At 41.6% G+C, this 17943-nt stretch overlaps 1 protein-coding gene across 7 annotated transcripts in view; it reads right to left on the bottom strand.

Annotated features, from left to right (window-relative positions):
* TNRC6B (trinucleotide repeat containing adaptor 6B) overlaps positions 1-17943 on the bottom strand; it is a 140169-nt gene that overhangs the window by 83490 nt on the left and 38736 nt on the right. For 4 of the 7 annotated variants that reach the window (XM_052669452.1, XM_052669462.1, XM_052669454.1 and 1 more), the window contains exon 4: positions 16650-16717. The exons of 2 other annotated variants lie outside the window; for them this stretch is intronic. In XM_052669452.1, the coding sequence (XP_052525412.1) occupies positions 16650-16717 (68 nt within the window). Of the gene's footprint in view, positions 1-2013; positions 2249-16649; positions 16718-17943 lie in introns of those variants that run through there. One more of the 7 variants, XM_052669457.1, reaches the window with a different exon arrangement.

The following is a 17943-nucleotide window of genomic DNA, read 5'->3' as shown; positions in this document are numbered from 1 at the left end:
CAGAAAACTACTCAAAAGACAGAGACTACATACTGGAATTGCTTCTACTATTTTCAGTGACTGCTTTACAATATTATATTAAGCATCCATGACGGCTTCTATAGTTATGAACAGCTGCAGGTATTAGAGAATATCCCATAACCCATTTCCATACCTTTGAGATACATTAGCATTTACATGATCTGACTGCAGAGAGTAATGCAGGACGGCCAAAAAAAGGTGAGGACTTTCCCCAAGCAGAGATCCTGAGAAGGCTGCATCCCACAGCGCTGCTGGTCCAGGATAAAGCTCACCTGCCTCACAGTTCAACCATTCTAAGCTATGGCCAGTACCACTGGAACTACATATCTGATGATTTGGTCAACTGAGTGACAAACCTGGGAATCCTATCTGTAACATTGTGTTTGGGAACTGTACACCTGAAGTTTGCCAAGCAACAGGTACAGTCAGCACGTTCTGGCTACATGAGGGCTCCACTAAGCCCAGGGCAGCCCTGAATAACAAAAGCAGGTTCAGCCACCAGGCTGCACCAGGCCAAAGACACAGGGTGTCTACAGCGTTCTCCCACTCAGCTACAAGCTACCAACGTGAGAGTAGATTCCATTAAGATAATTAATCCTAAACAGGAAGAAAGCACGTTATCTTATATAGGAACTAGGTAATATGTTACCTCTAAACTTTTTAAGGCCAAAATTTGAGTGTTCTTTTCAATAGGCTCACCTTAACTGAAAAGAAAACACCTTTTAATTTCCAAGAAAAAAAATTGATATACTGTAGGATTATTTAAAATATCTTCTAGCCAAGGAGGAGGGGGAAATCTGATATATTCTACGAGACTACAATGAAGACAAATGTGTTTCCACCATTTGGATTCAGCCGTGCGGATATAAGGCCACAAAGAAACGTTAAACAATCCATCTTGTGGATCTATAAAGTTGACCTGCCAATCACAATCGATGCACACAGAAAATCTGAGAGTAGATTCTTTTATTATCATCATCGTTTGCTGCTTCAACATCCAATGCAAAAAGCACTAGAGGACCTACCAGGAGGAGATGAAGAACGCACACCGCCACCGAGAGATTTTTTCATTTAACCTCGCAGAAGGAGCATTACATCACACTCCTACAATGCAGGGGGAGGTGCCTGTGCACAGCGAGCTTCAGCTATTTCCCTTTAATTTTCTGCTCGCTTCTGGAGGGAGATGCAAAAATAACTTGCCTTTAAATCGCTAGTACGAGAGCGGGCGGGGGGAAGGCGAGAAAACGCCGCTTTTCCCCTGTATTTACCAACAGAACATGGAACGCTTACACTCCGAAGAGCGGCAGACATCAGCAGCGCCCTGCAGCCGCCAGCGCGCCCGCCCCGCTCCGAGCCCGCGGAGGGGGCCCTGGAGCCGCCGGGCAGCGCCGCTCCGCTCAGCACCGCGCTTCACCCGGCGCGGGGGAGGGGAGGGGAAGGGAGGGAATGGACGGCAGGGCAGCCCGGGGCCGCGCCGAGCCCCGATAGGACAGCACACGCCGCGGCGCTTCTCCCCGCGTCCCCTCCCGAGGAGGGCAGGCGTGCGGCGAGCGTTTCCCCATCCGTCCCCGCCGGAGCCGGCGGCAGGAAGAATGCAAACCCGACTCCGTGTATGCAAATTTTTGCAGCAGATTGAAGAGCTCGGGGTGCTGCGGGGAAGAAACGGCTGTTTCGGGAGCCTCCATTTAAATAGAACGAGATTTTCTGTACGATCCGGTAGCCGGGCGGCTCGGGGAAGGCGGAGGAGCCGCAGCCATCCGCCCAGGTGCTTTACGTGACGAATCGCCCCCAAAGCCGCACTCGCACAGAGCCATCTTTCCGAAGCGCTCCGCGGGCGCTGCCGGAGCCCCGCACCGCGCCGAGACACCCGCGGAGCAGCGCCGGGCACGGCCGGGTCGGGCTCTTTAAAACCGACGAATGGGTAATTAAAAAAAAATAATAAAAAAATTTTTAAAAATCATCGTAGTAATAAAATATAAGGGCGCCACTAACCTCATAAAGTGCAGCAGTGCTTAAATCCAGCGAGTTGAGGCATACAAGGTAGAAATGGAAATGAAACAAAAAAAAAAAATCCCGAAACGATTTCGCGTTTGTTTTTTTTTCAATTTCAAATGTTCAGAAGCCAGCAGAGACTCCGTCGGCCATTTTGGCGTGAGCTCCCTCCCTCGCTCGCTCTCCCGCTCCCTCCCTCGCTCTCCCTCTCTCTAAAGGAAGCAGCTTTTTGTGACCTTCAAATAGAGCCCGGTCACGTGATGCCGCCGACCTGTCAATCACGCGGCGGGGCCCGACCCCGCGCCGCCTTAAAGGGGCCGCGCACAGAGCGCGCCCGACAGCTAACGCGCGCCTGAGTCGGCCCCGCGCTGGAGCCTCGACCGGGGAGGCGGCTGACGGCGGCTCGGGAAGCGCTCCGCTGTTGCTGCCTTCTGGAAAACTGCATCAAGCGCTGCAGCCGCACGTGCTACGTGTGTGTGGGCACGGTGTGGACGGGAGCACGTACTAAGCTACGGGTAATTTCACTTCCCCTCAAAACCAAGTTGTGCTACTGGGACATAGAAATCTTCTCAAGCTCACCGTGGTACGGCAGCTCCTTGTTCTCAAGGCATGGAAGCTCTCCGTTCAGGAGCTGATGGTGCCGGGAAGTCGTCAAGCAATCAGCGCTCAGCCAAGTTGCTACTATCAAGTTAAGTACATACTTTGTTCTGAAAGTAATGCCTCCTATTTACTTCCTTGAAAATTAGAACAAATACAAAGAGCACAATGACACTATTTTCCTAGAGAAAATTCTCAGCTATTCATTATTTCTCAACATACCACCTATTAGCTGTGCATTTTCACCAGCAACAAACGAGAGCCTGCATACCATACTCTTAAATCTGCACCAGCAGAGCTGACCCACTGCCTAACAGCTGCTATGACAGTCATTACTAGGAAACGTTTCCCCACGCAGACCCACTTTCCTCAGCCTGAACAGACTGAAGGCAGAAGGCTCCAAATTAGGACTACGCTGTGGGTGTGGTAGGGCAGTCAGGTCAAGGCTGAGGGTGTGCAGGGCAAGAGAAGGGTTGTCAGAGAAAGGTGGTTGTCTTCTCTGGCCTGAGTCTACAAGTTCAAACCTTGAATACACTGAAGCCAATATTCAGCTCTGTACACAGTTCTCTGGTGGTAATCCACTGATTTGTACAAATGAGCCGATCGAGAGGCTCTTCATTTCATGGTGTAACAGCTTTTCATGGGTACCACATAGCTTGTCTTTCACACGGCTGCCACCACCGCTGAAACTCACCACCCACTGCCTCACTGTGTGGTCTCCAACATTCAGCAAGTGTCAGTAAATAACACTGGGTGCCATTTTTTCCACATGGTGGAAGGCTGTGACACGCCTTTGCTTCATCTGCACTTCCATGTCAGACACCATTGTGTCAGACTGTCCCTCCGTTGCTCTCTGTCACACGGCAACAAAATGTAATGGAATTTTGGAGGAAAGGTTCAGCCCCTGCTGTCGTACCACCAACTTCCATCTCTGATGTCATGGGCCAACAAAATAAAATAGCAGGCATTACTTTTGGAGCAGCCGTTCTCCTTCATTGCTCTGAAGTTTGTTGTTCAGTAGAGAGAGCTTTTAAAAATAGAAAACTTTGTGAGAGGAAGAAGCAAGCAATCAGGAAACAAAAACTATTTTATAGAGCATTTTGTAGGATGGATAAAACTGCCCAATTTACCGTTCTGTCAAAAATGAACGGGCTCTGGGCCTGTTTTACCTTGCCTTGTTTGTCTTCATGAAGAGCTGGGAGGTTCCACTGATGAGGTGAAAACCACCCATGTTTTGTTTCCATAGGAAACAACTTCTAAGTTCCTTTTTTAATATAAAAATTCAACCAAGCCAGCAACTTCTACGCACATCTCTCTGTATCTGTTCCCATTGGCTCACTGGTTAAGTCTTGTCTACTCACAGCACAGAAGAGAAGGTGCTTCTTTTTTGTTTGTTTCTTAAATGCAGTGTTCCTCAAACCGAAACTGTGGTAGGAGAAGCAGCAGCATGACAGTCAGAAAGTTGACTATGGCAAAAATAAAATAAAAATCAATTTAAAAAAGGATATATGAGACCTGCACATCCCTTCAGATGGCAACTGCACTTGAAAACCTAACCATTAAGCTTTCTGATGCTGACAGCTCTGTTAATAGCGAGTGTTAAAAAGTTATATTCTTGTTATATACTAACTTGCCTGATCACAAACACTTCATTTCGAAGCACCTTCTATCTGAGGATCATAAAGCATCTTAAAAATTTGAATGAAGCTTCACAGTGCTCCTCTGAGGACAGCACCCACTGTGAGCAGACATGCGTGCTGAATGCTTACAGCCAAGGATTCTCTGTGCTCTTACAGCCAAGATAGGAGGAGAGTGGTTGAGTGTTTTTTTAATTCACATCAAACTGCATTTTGGTTCTAGATATAGACAAACCTTCTAGGTGATCTTTGGGTACCAAACAGTAAATTGGCCTCAACTTGATGTGTACAGGGATGCTCCACTGTCCAGCAGATGAACTGGGACACCACCTATACTCTCTAGTGGTCACCTCAAGGAGGGCAGGTCCTGGCTGATCTGCAGATCTTCACACTGTTTTAAAAGGAGTCAGCATCATTCTGCTCTTATGCAAACCTCCCTGTCTGCAGGGCTGCCATTTCGTTTTTGCTCAAAGTCCTACAGGTTGATGCGACCTTGCTTATTCTGAAGGCTGCACCCTTACCATCCTACATCTCTCATCCCACCGGGCAATCCGCGTTGCCCACACTACCCATGGTGACAAACTTAAAACTTATTTATTCCCCTACTAAGTTCTTCATAGCTGATGTAATGGAAGTGAAAACGTCAAGTCAGCTGAGGACATAATGTTTGAGGTTTCTACTGAGGAATTAACAAGTTTCTCATAGCACAAATGCCTTCTCACCAACTTTCCTCTTTTCTGTTAGTGCACAATTTGTTTCCTGGAGTACCATAGGCAAAGTCCAAAGTAAACTGAGGCCTGCATGCCCTCCATCCTACTGCAGCTCATCAGCTCGATTTCCCCAGACCAACCCCAGAAAGTAGGTGTTGTGACAGAGGCAGGAAGGATGGTCACCAAAGATCAACTGACCTGGATTACCGTGCTTACAAGCACCAACTGCAGCTTGTTCACCTCCTCAAGTTAATGGGATTTACAGAGGTCACGTTGTCTTTCCTAAGTAGTTAAAAACATTGCAACTCTGAGGGTAGGGATACATATGCACGTAGTTGCAGTATGTCTAATAACAAAAAAAGCAAGCAGAAAACCACTTAATTTAAGAAACAGAATTACAACTCTTAACTATTCCTTGTGTGCTCTAACATATGCCACATTATTTATTTCAAGAGAACAAGTGAAAACATTAGGTTAAAAATCAGGATTCCAAAGCATATTGCTTCGTAAGTTTTGTAGATGTCAGTGTCAAGTTCCCAGTTGCTCTGTCCTGGATATTGAATAGTTCGGATCACTTTTTAATTATTTTCTCCACACAGAGGTACCAAATACCTACCAGTTTTCAAAGCAAAGACAATAGTTAAATCTGGCTGTATCAACCATCAACTTTTTTTCTTTTCTTTTTGAAGTCTTCAGAGCAATTGCATACAAGCCATTGTTCAAGAGATGGCCTCCCTCTGTAGGAGTTCAGACTTTGAAGTGTCCGAGCATTCTTCAAGGACAAAATACTCATTCCTAAGGAAAACTATATATTCTTCTCCTCCCCCAACTTCAGGGAGCAGTGAGATATTTGATGCTGCAGAATTGTGAAAATAGAGTTGGCAGGTGTTTTACTTTTTTTTTTTTTTTTATAAACAATTGTAGCCAAAGTATAATGCAGCTTCTTTTTATGTAGAAAAATACCGTGACCAATGTAGGAAAAGCTTGCACAGTTTCTGAGAAGTTTACAACTGCTTGTTGCACCCCATACACAAAGGCACTTATCAACACACTTTAGGAACGCAGTAACCAACTTTAGTATGCAGAGTTTATATTGCAGCAGTGGTTTGGAATCACAGTAGAAGTCAGATCTCTTTTCTTGGCAGGGACAAAAGAAGAGTGAAAGACCCGAAAAGTTCACAGCACATTATGTCTAAGAGCTATTCATTACTTCAAGGCCAAGACAAAGTTTTGAATCTATACATTAATGAAGTGTTCACAGAAGGATAACTTACAAGGAAAACTTCATTCAGAGAATTTTGCAAACACTCACTTTTCCACCTAATTTTTCCTTAATCTGCCACAATACTTTCCCTTGCTGTTCAGCCTATGAATAATCCATCGCTATGCCTCCACTTGTTCAATCTCCTCAAATGCCCTTTCCAAAGTGCAGAAGCATAAAGCCTTCTATCTTCCTTTTAACAAAGTTGTTCCGTGAACAATGGAAGTAAAAACTCATTTCCTACCAGTCTCTGTCACACATGGCTGAATCTCCACCACGCTAATCCCAGCTTCCTGCTCATCCACTTCTTTGATGCCAAGGCCTCAGCACTACACGAGTCTATGCAGACTCTTCCCATAATTGTTCTGCACCTCCTGCAGCACCCCCAACCCAGGCATCTGCTGCACTTAATCTCAAAACACATATTATGATGACAGTGATCAGCTATCAACAGACAGCCAGAAAATACAATCTCTTGCTTTGTTCTGAAGCCCTCCTTTTAGCAGGAAATTAACTTCCATCTCTTTTCTAGGCAATCACTGATGTTTACCATACTGGTAATAGTAAATATATTGTCGTTTCTTTTTCCTCCTGCTCCCTTGAGCAAAACTAGACAAGAGACTCCAAACTTACTTGGAAAGCTATATACACAGAAAGCAAACTGCAAATCAAAAGAAGCTCTCAAAATCTTCAGTCAGGTCTCTTCCAAATGCCAACTGGGTTTTTTTGGGGGTTGCAAGAATCACTTACACAAGTATCCTTGCTAGTACTCCCCACTACCACAGAGTGCAAGGACACCTGCACAGATGAGCATTCTGAGACTTTAGCAATTCATTAACCTGCTCCTGTACTGTCATCTTGGCAGCTCCTCAATTTTGGAGATTGTAAGCCTCAGCTAATGGGTTTCCACCCTCAGTTGCTGAAATCATATAGACTGTCAAGATATCTGTGAAATATTAAAAGTTTATCAGTTTTATCCAATTCTATCTACGCTAGTGAAAAGATGATACTTTTTTTTCCCCTAGTATGAACAGATGTTGAGGGAAATACTATAGACTATCACTATGCCCATATACACAGCAAGCTGTTGCTTTCTAATTGTTGTTTACAACATGGGAATTACCATGCCAGTTAGAGGATTGATTCAACTGACCTTCCATCAACAATAGCTGTTAGTGTGCACCTCAAAAGCAGCAATAAACTCACTGGTTAAACGCTTCCCTCCCCTCTGTTTAAGGCCAGAAGCCTTAAATGTTACAGCAGCAAGCATTAAAGTCAGAATATTTAAAGAGAAATCTAACTTCCACATCTATAAACACATCACCACAACAAGACCTCCTCTTTGTATGGATCCTTTACACATACCTCTACTGAAACTCAATACATCCTATTCACTTCAGTCTAGTCTATCAGTGCAGAGCAGATTTCTCACAAATGTTTAAGGGATGTCTCACAAAAGATTCCTGAATTGAAAGCATTAGTCTTACTCCAGATCTGCTCCTTTTTTTCCTTCTATACCTATAAGGAAGGTGTGCTACACTTTGAGTTTTGTAGACACTTTTTTTTACTTATGGTGAGACAGATCAGTACTTCTCCACGAATTGTTCCGACTTGTTTTGAGTTTTTGTGTGGGGAGTTCAGTCACTGGCCCGGAAACCTCTGAGCAAAGGAATTTCTGGCATCTTGGTTCGAACTGGCACCAACCCATTTTCCTTTGTTCGCATTAAAGGAACCACAATACGATAAGAAAAGAGTATATTTTTAAAAAATATTCATAATAATTCAAAACAAATGTGTACTCGGGGGATTGCTATAGGAAAAGCTTTCCTCAATCTGATTCATTTTTCTAGTGAAAAGAATCATTTATTTCAGTAAAAATCTGTAAACTGATCTTTCCAAGCAAGCTGAATACCTTTCCAGCCTTCACGTACAGCCCTCTGGTTTGAGATGTCAGAAGTAACAGCTGGCTACCTCTGAAGAAAATCCTACAAGCTTTACTGCTGTCAGATACTCAGATACATGCACCAACCCAACGCAAACCAGCACGAGCCCTAAACATGACTAAGTTGATTAAGTGCAAAGAGTTCAGCAAATCTATCAAGGTAGCAGCAAGAAAAATCATACCAGCTCAGCAGATCACAGCACGACAGCAGTGTGATGCAGTTGAAGAGTTCCAAAACACCTCTGTAAACAAGCGTTCAGTTCACACCATCTTGACCACAGGGAACAGTACTTTCATTTGTACAGTGAGTCCCTATCTTCCACATCTGCGTTACTCCTGTGAGGAGCACTGCATTTTACAGTAGTGGATGGTCACTTCCTGAACAGTCTACATAGGTTCAGCAACTTGCAACCAAGTTCATGCAAAGATTGTTTATATTTTTTTTATCCTGCTTATCATCTCTAAAGTACAGTGGACAGTCACTAAAATCTCTATTTGCTGACCACAGGAAACAACAGGAGAATACAAAAGTCTAATGTAACACAGATCCATTAGCCTTTTTTTTTTTTTTTTCTCTCCATATGCTTGAAATGAATATTCAGTCATTCATCTGGGTGTAGATACAAAAATACAGAAGATCCAATCATCCAGTGTGAAAGCACATTTCAGGACTGTAATTCACAAACATTTACAATGCCAATGGCTTGCTCTAAGAGGCCAGGATGTGAACTCTTTATTGAAAATGGGTGGCAGCAGCTTGGTGTAGCTACCTCATCTTTTTTCCCCAACTACACAATTTCACTAGTCATGAACAGCATCATGCCAGTGATACACAGAACATAGAGACAGACCTCAGAATTATTCTCAATGCTTAAAGAACAGCAAGGAAAATTACTGAAGTCTGTTGCTATTATTTGAGTATTCAGCATTTGTAGCAGGTTACACTACATTTTAAAGAATGAATACAAAATTATTCCAACTTTTATTTTATGAACATAAAATTATTTTCCTACTGAAAACAATAATTATTTCATTCTTTTTAAACCAAGACCATTTCCAGTAAGTTGTCATTAATAAAGTTATCATCAAAAATCAAATGCAATCATGTGAGGTAATGTTCACGTTTTACATCTTTACCACCGATTTGAAAGCCAAGCAACTTGCCTGATCACCAATTTTTTAGCTAAAACCAGTGCTTGTTTACATACTAAGCCACTTTTTCCTCAGCAATAAATGCCTCCACAAGCAGAAAGACTTTCGCCTTATTACTTTCATGTAGTTCAGTTCAACAACAAACTATAAACAATGAAATAAGTCAATGCATCAACAGGGAACCGAAAGGCAGAATTCCTTCCACCACCACCCCCCCACCGCTTCTATTTTACAAACAATTTAGAAGACAGTATCTTCTTTTTCAGAAAGTGTTAAATTACACTAACCAGAAATAATACATTCAATTTACTAATGGAAAATACCGGTTTTGTTTAATGAACTTCTATGCATGCATTCCAGGGATTTCCTGGTCTAAACACTTACAGGATATGTTTTATTTTTATTATTCTTTATGACAGTTACATTAAGAGGAACAGTGGTAGGGAGAATGAGCAAGAAATCAAATTGTCCTCAAGTTTCTTTAAACCATTTTTCTCGCCCATCTCAAGCAAGCTACTTCATAGTAAATGGTCTTCCATATAAAGGTAGGAGAGAAATCACAAATGGAGCGTTTAGCAATTATTTTTGGATCTGTTTTTCCATGTGGTATTTAACACAGACATCACACGCTTCAAGTTTGTGCACCACAAGCAGTTGTCTGAGAAGAGCGGTTTAAGAATAAGAAAAAAAAGCCAAACCTACTGAGACACATTTTAGCTGGAGATTGAAACAAAGAAGGATCACAGATCAACCTGGAAGCAACTTATCTCACTCTTGTGCAAGATGCCACTCATCAGTTCCTATCTCAGAGCAATGTACAGCTGAAAAGAGAGCAATTTCCAGCCATCCATATAAATGATGCATCAGAAGGCAGTTACCTCGGGCAGCTTTCTGAGAAGTGTCTGCTTAGGAGAGGGAGGGGCAACAGCCACTGCAACCAAACCAGAAAGACTGCCTGAACAATGAACTTCGTGTTAATGGGGCGTCCCATAGGCAGTCCTTAGAAAGGACGAGAGAACAGGGGGTGGAGGTGATGTCTGAATAAAGAGGCTCTGGGATTTCAGGAATTTGGTCAGTACAGAAATGCTCTCTGCTTCAAAGTACAATCGGCTGTTTAAGATGGTGGTAAATCAGAATACAATTCCCCTTCTTTTTGCTAGAAATAACAACTGGAACTGAAGCTTACAGAAATCAATAGCGTTGTTGGTGTCAATGTGATATTGACTGGGAAATCTGTGATACCATACTTATAAATCAGAAAATTGGAACAGAAATGCACTTTTTTCTTCTTTTGGAAAGACTACACATGCAGTCTTGTCTGACCAAGAGACTTTTTGTAAGTTCAGAAGCAGGTTTTGTGTGCTTCCTACGCAGGGCAAATACAGATCTTGGAAAAAACAACAAACCAGGCTGTTCTTACCAGAAGACATCTGGAAGAAAGCGCTATGAAATCCCAGGAAAAGCAGCATCATACAGTTCAAATGCAGAATGCATACTGTCCACAAATCTTTTCCTCTCTCAGTGCTAGCAGCAGTGCAGGATAAACACATGTGAATACTAAGTGGAAACTTTACCTTTGGATTTAATATTTTTCTGTCCAGATCTCAATTGTTTCTTTTTCCTCAGTCATGTAGCTTCCAATTTTCCACATACTCAGAAAATGCTTGCAGAATGACATTATGCTAATGGTGGAGGTTATAGATGAGGTACATGGAAAGCTGGTATCTCTTCATGACAAAATAAAACACGCTATGCTAAATGTTTTGCTACCTCCTAGTAGGAGATTTGAAAGAAAAATGAGCGAGTAGGTGAAACAAGGTATCTTAAAAACATTAAATGATATCTGAAAACATTTTCAAACATTTTTAAGACTAGCTTGCAGAAGTAAATACTTCATTTAAATGATTTTTGCACAGAATATTCAGACAAGAGTTTTCTTGGGGATGAATACCTCTAACTTTAGGTACAAAAAAAAGAAAAAAAAAATCAGAACATTAAACTAATAAAATGTGGAACAGAATTGATGAATCCTTTGGCAGTTAAAATACTTCAGTATTCTTGCCAGCTTTTTCAACATTATTGACTTGCCGGTCTTACAAGTAAAACATAGCTGCTCTACAGCTCCAGAATTCACTGCTGTCTCATCCCCTGCTGCCCACTCAATTGCACAACAAAGGGCATTGTTTTTCCGAGCCTCAGGCTCTCCTCCCTACACACACAGGTAGAGATGCAAACTTGTCCTGCCACTCCATCGCAAGGAGTGAAAAAGGACTTCCATAATGTGAAGCTGATGAAAGTATTCCTGAGTTTCAGTTGGATCAGCTGTATTCAGTTTTTACCCTGAGCTTTTGTCCTGTGGTCTCCTGCCCTCCCATATCTTCCAAATTACGAATGAAGTAAAATAAGCAATAAAAAAAAGGCAGAAGTCTCCTACTCGGATGTCAATACAAGAGCTAGTCTGAATTATCACTAGAACTTAAGCATGTTGAGAGAACTGCAGCACTCTGTTTGGTTGCTACATACATAGCACACATCTCAGCAGTGGCATGTTAGGATGTCAAAGGATGTTTTAGGGAGGGAAGGGGAAAGGGGGGCACAGGTTTAGGCTACGTTTACCTTATGAGCTTATTCCACATGCAGAAAAGTCAGCTATGAGCTTTACTTCTAAACATAACTGTTGATGTTTCCAAGGAAGGGCACTGTCTGCCACGAATTTCAAGAGAAGTTGAGGTGACACACAAATTACGTACACAAAATTGAGTTGATAATCTGAATTAGGATTTGGAGGTTATTTTGAAATTCCAAGTATGATCCTCAAAATGTTTTTGCTGGTGCAATTTGTTGCTGTCTACAAATTTTTTGAGAAGTCGACTGCTCCAGTGCCTGAGGAGAAGCACACTTCAAGGTAGCTGTTTCCAGCCTCAACAGCCCATGTAGACTCATGGAAGCATGGATTTCAGCATTAGCAGCAGCCCTCCCTGCAGCACAGCCATAGTCATAAAACAGTGGCACTGTGCAGAAACTTCACATCATTCACAGGACTGGAGATGGTACTGCCCGTTCCAGATTTCACTTCTACTAAGGATTTTGAATGAATAGTGTTACAAGAAAGTTGGGTCCAATCTAAATGAGTTATACTCATGTTGTAAATAGCTAGTCCAAAAGCCCTGTATATAACCTGTGAAGGCTGCTCTAAAAGTAATACCTCCTATTTTATTATGTTGGCCTGTGACATCAGAGATGGATGATGGTGATGTGGCCTTTTCACCAATATTCCATTCCTTTTTGCTGCCACGTGACACAGGGCTGCAGAGGGACAGTCTGACCAATTGGTGTCTGACATGGAAGTGCAAATGAAGCAAAGGTGTGTCACTGAATTCCTCTGTGTGGAAAAAATTACACCCACCAGTATTCGTTGACACTTGCTGAATGTTGATGGAGACCAAAGAGTGGACGTAAGCACAGTAAGGCAGCAGGTGATGCGTTTCAGCAGTGGTGACGGCCATGTGAAAGACAAGCCACGTTCTGGATGTCCATGAACAGCTGTTACACCATGAAATGAAGAGCCTCTCAATCAGCTCGTAAGTGCAAATCAGTGGATTATTACCAGAGAATGGTGTACAGAGCTGAATATTGGCTTCAGTGCTCTGGGAACGGTGATGGCAATGTTCAAATACTGCAAGATTTGCACCAGATAGGTCTCACAAAGGCTCACACAGGAACAGAAAGGACATTTGTATGCAAGTTTCTCAGGACTTATTGAACCAATACAAGGCTGAAGGTGATAGCTTTCCAGAGCACATCATTACCAGTGACAAGACATGGTATCACCACTATGAGCAGGAGTGAAAACAACCCATGAATTCCCCATGGAAGAATAGTTCCAGATACAGACCTCAGAGGGTGTGCACTTTCTTTTAGGATACAAAAGGGGTGGTCCTTCTGGATTTCCTGGAATCTGAAGAAACTATAAACTCTGACCACTGTAAGCAGGAAAGCGCAACCTCGCATAGTATGGTCAGAAAAGAAGACAACAGCAGGCCCCATAACCAGTTTGAAGACCACAGAGCACACTGCCAATCTTGGCTGGACCATCCTACCATACCTCCCTTATAGTCTGGATTTGGTGCCTTCTGACTTCTACCCGTTCAGGCCAAGGAAAGGAGGACTGCATAGCAGACAGCAGTTACGCCGTCATGGCAGCTGTGAAGCAGCAGGTCATCTCTGCTGGTGCAGATTTTTATGAGCATGGCATACAGGCTCTTGTTCACTGCTAGCAAAAACACACAGCTAACGGTGGTATGTTAAAAAATAGCATTTTGTAACTGAGAATTTGCTCTGTGAAATAGTGTTACCTGGTCTTTGTACTTCAATACAGCAAATACAAGAACATTCAATATAGCAAAGAGTGAGAATACGCCATTTCTTCTTTTTTTAATACTAGAAGGTACTCTTACAATGTCAAGTTTTTATCCCTGAATCAAACTGCACTGAAATAGCCTACTGCATTTCAGAAATAAAGTGCTTGAACTCACCCAGAGATGTCAGCTCCTTGCAGCCCACTATACAGCTGTAATTTTGCAAAGGAAATTTCAAACTAAACCGCAGCTAGTTGAAAACTACTGCTTACATTGAACATTTCTCAGAAGTGTCTTTTTATTTCTGTTTTTTTCATTGCCAATTCAAATCTTATTTGAATCCATTGGAATGCAGTTAAATATTAAAAAAATATCTGGGTTTGCCTAAGGTTAACACTTGCTGACTCCTCGAGCACGCTGATGCAAGTTAATTCCCTCACAGGTCAGTTGCTGAAACTGTATCTTCTGAATACAATGCCAGTAGAGCTACCCAGATGAAAGGCAATTCAATTAACGTGCTCAACTTTTCAGGAAAGCAAATTAAAAGCACTCAAAATAAAAATTCCATCTGCACAGCTGTAGAAGGAGTAAACTACGTCTGGAAAGCTGGAAAGACAAGTCTTCATCTAGCATATCTACGCTTGTAGCAAAGATCTAACTCACATTCAAACTTATGATCTATTTCTTCTCACTAATAAGCTCTGATTTTAATTCGAACCAAGCAGAAAGACACCACTGATATACTAACACAGTGAAATACACAGACTTTTAGGATGGAAGGGATGTCTGGAGATGATTAATCCCATCCTTTACTCAAAGTAGGGCTAACTACAGCAGGTTGCTTATGGTTGCATCCAGCTGGGTTTCCAGTATCTTGCAGCACAACTTCTCTGGGCAGCCTATTCCATTGCTTGACTACTGCCATAGTGTTTGGGATTCTTCTTCCTTTCTTTTCCCAGAAAAGTTTGCCTGACTCCAAACCTTCTAATCTCTAAATTAAGAAGTACCAGATCTCAACTTTTCCTCATTTTCAGATGCCCTAAAAGCCCTCCTGTGGCCCATCATAGAGCCACTCCAGGATGTTCAACTAATACTTAATGAAAGTAATTTTTAAATGTTTTTTCCCTCCTCCTTTTGAGATCTGTTCAAGAAGCTCTGAACACAGTTGTTCTGAAGTAAATTAAAGATATAAATTACTGGACCTTTGTGTGATATTCATCCACTTATCCTGGATGCCAGATCAATGTCACTTACAAGCACTAAGTTCCATCTCGGTGGGCAACTTTTGTCAGGTAGATGAAAATTTGAGATTGTTCTCAGAAAAAGATTCAAGTGATCAGTTTAAATTTAAGAGCAATGCCCACAACATAATATTGCTAGCATTATGCTACAACTACACAAAATTATTTTCATCTCTTAGCTATATCACTGAAACTGCACTTTAAGACTTCTATCATCTTGTTATTTCATACACAAAAAACATAAATTTATTAGTTAGAGAAAAAAAAAAAATCACTCCTGTCTACCAGTGATGTCATTCCCTTTCCAGTAGGTATAGTTTTGGAGAATAGAGGGATTGTAAGGCACTTGGGAAAGCTCTAATTAGAAATCAGGTCAACTGTAAAATAACCACAGCTTCCACTTGCACCTAAAATAAGACAGCAAACAAAAGGCTACAATAAATCCAGTACAACATCTCTCCTATACTCACTACAACAACATGCACTATTGTCTAACTAAATAAGTAATTCGCAAGAGCAGAAATGGAACTCCTGCCCTTTAAATGTTATTCCTGCACTCATTTGTTTCTGGAACTTTCTGAAAGTTTCTACTTTTCTACTTCAATAAGCTTTGTATCTCTTGGTACCACAGTAAGTTGGGCAGTCTGAATAGAAAGAAATAGCAGCAATTACTTTGAGAAGTTTGGCTCGTTTCCATGATGGAAAGAATGTGCATGCTCAGCACTAGAACTTCCCCAAGCTCATCTTGGCTACCTCAGAAAGATTTTCTCACTGTTGCAGAGGCAGTCAACTCAGTCAGTAGCTGCTCTGAAAGGTAAGGAAGACCTTCAACTTGAGACAAATCCCAACCTTTCTGCAACAAGTATACAGCTGAAGAAAGAGACAACAGAATTCCTGTTCATGAGGTGACATCCAACCGGGTGCACTGGGAGCGGGGGCTGTTGATGAAAGGTTTGTGCGGTGGATTTCCTAGAGATAATCTTGCTTGTTCCAAAAGGTCCGTCAGGGAAAACATTTAGTTGTGATACCAACATGAAATTACCACTGTATAGCCAAAGGAAAGAATACAGAACACAGCCATGACTGCAATACACGTTTAGGGCCAAGCTCTGCTCTTCTGCTACCGGCTTTCAGTCTGAAGTCATTGGAAACACCATTTTCTCCATGTGTTTTGCAAATAGAAATCTGTCATTTTTTCCTCCCTTCAAGCTTTTTTCCTTAAACTGCTAAGAACCGGGATCTTAAATTGTCTATCCTTAAAAAACCATTTTGTTTACCATTTCAGTTCCTTTAATACAGCACACTTTAGTGAATTAAGTATTTCAAAGACAACCACTCTACCATTTGCACAACAAGAGAGAGGTCCTGGTTCTAGCATATTTCAAATTATTTATCCAAAGAAGAAATATATAAATGTTTAATGTACAAATTTTCACTTTAAAAATAAAAAGTGGAATTTACTACCTGAGCACTAAGCTTCCAGAATGATTCTCTTTCACAACAAATTCTGATTTACCTTCTGAAATTGCAAAGCATATCTCTATGCTTTTAAATTTAAGGCAAGTCAACATCCTGATTTGTTTTTTTCAGCCACTGTCCACTGTTAAATACCCGCATTTAAAGAACCAAAAGGGCGAGCATCAAACAAGCAACCAATGCTCTCAGCACATTTAGACAAGAGTGCTTCACACCATTTACTACCATGGTAAGGCCCTTTTTAAATAAACGCGTGACTCACTGTTTGTTTTCTTCACCAGGAGGTGGAGTCTTGCCATGCCCCTCCATTACAAAATCCTCATGTTCCATCTGCAAAGGCAAGCATTGCAGGTCAGAATTGGTGGAGCAAAACGCACATCACCTAAAGTGGCTCTTGTCCATATGCAACAACTTAAGGCAGCCACTTTATCAGAGCAACTGGTCCAGAACAGACCACGTAGTTTCTTAGCAACACACGTTCATCTCCATCCCCATTGCTATGGTATCATTTGCTTGCACAACTCTCAGAAAATCTTGCAAGGGAAGAAGAATGATTTAATGGCTACAGCAGAAGACTTATCAGTCATTTTACAGACACCCTTCATTATTCTGAGTAAGGAGGGCTTCTGTCATTTCTCGTGTGTAACATAAGAATCAAAAAAAAGCAAAACAAACCCACATTCGTCTAAACACGATCCCTCAACAAAGTTTGCTTTTTCTTGTAAAAAAAACCTAATTAACTACAGATAGAAACTGCTGTAAAAACAGACTACTTGTTGTAAAAATACATTTTTATACAAAAAAGACTTTCACTGCACATATCTAGCTTAGTTAGCAGGGTAAAAACAGAGGCCTGAAGGAACCTCAAATAAATGCTGTTCCAATGACAACATAAGGTAGGCATTTCCTTTGGCTCACATGATAAAAGATTCCAAGGGCACTAAGGAAGTTTTCTGTTTAATTGTTTGCTCTTTAAATACAATTTTAGCCCACATTTTCAGTAATTTCTTCATCGAAAAAGATGAACTGCATTGTATTTGTTCGTTAATTATGCACACTTCATTTAATTACTTCATTCAGCCAGAAGCTCTTGCAAAGGTAGCAGAATATTCTTCTCTTTCTACAGAAATTTGACGCATGCACTTAGTATTTTATAGAAACATCCAGGCATGGTTAGCAGTGCTCTACTTTATATGAAGTCAGCAAGCAGCCACAGTGCAGTGTTCAACAAGCTGTATGGAAATAAAGCAAATAAATCCTGATCACACACGAATCCATGATCCACCACGTTACACTAGGAATGGAAAGGAAAGGAGGGCACTATTCTGTCTGTAAAGATAACATAATTTAGTTACTCCTTTAAGGATAAAAACATCAACAAACAAACACACACACACACACACAAACCCACAAATCAACCAACAGCCACTACCCTAGCCTTTCCCTTGTGCCCCTTCCCTAAGAAGAGACAACTTCTACTCATTTCTGTCTTAATCACATTGACAAGTGAACAGTGCTGACAAAAAACCCATTATCTGCACAGTATCATCTAACAA

The sequence above is a fragment of the Tympanuchus pallidicinctus genome, unplaced genomic scaffold, assembly GCF_026119805.1.
Source record: "Tympanuchus pallidicinctus isolate F22 unplaced genomic scaffold, pur_lepc_1.0 scaffold8, whole genome shotgun sequence".
Taxonomy (NCBI): Eukaryota; Metazoa; Chordata; class Aves; order Galliformes; family Phasianidae; genus Tympanuchus; species Tympanuchus pallidicinctus.
This window is presented reverse-complemented; position numbering and strand designations above follow the sequence as displayed.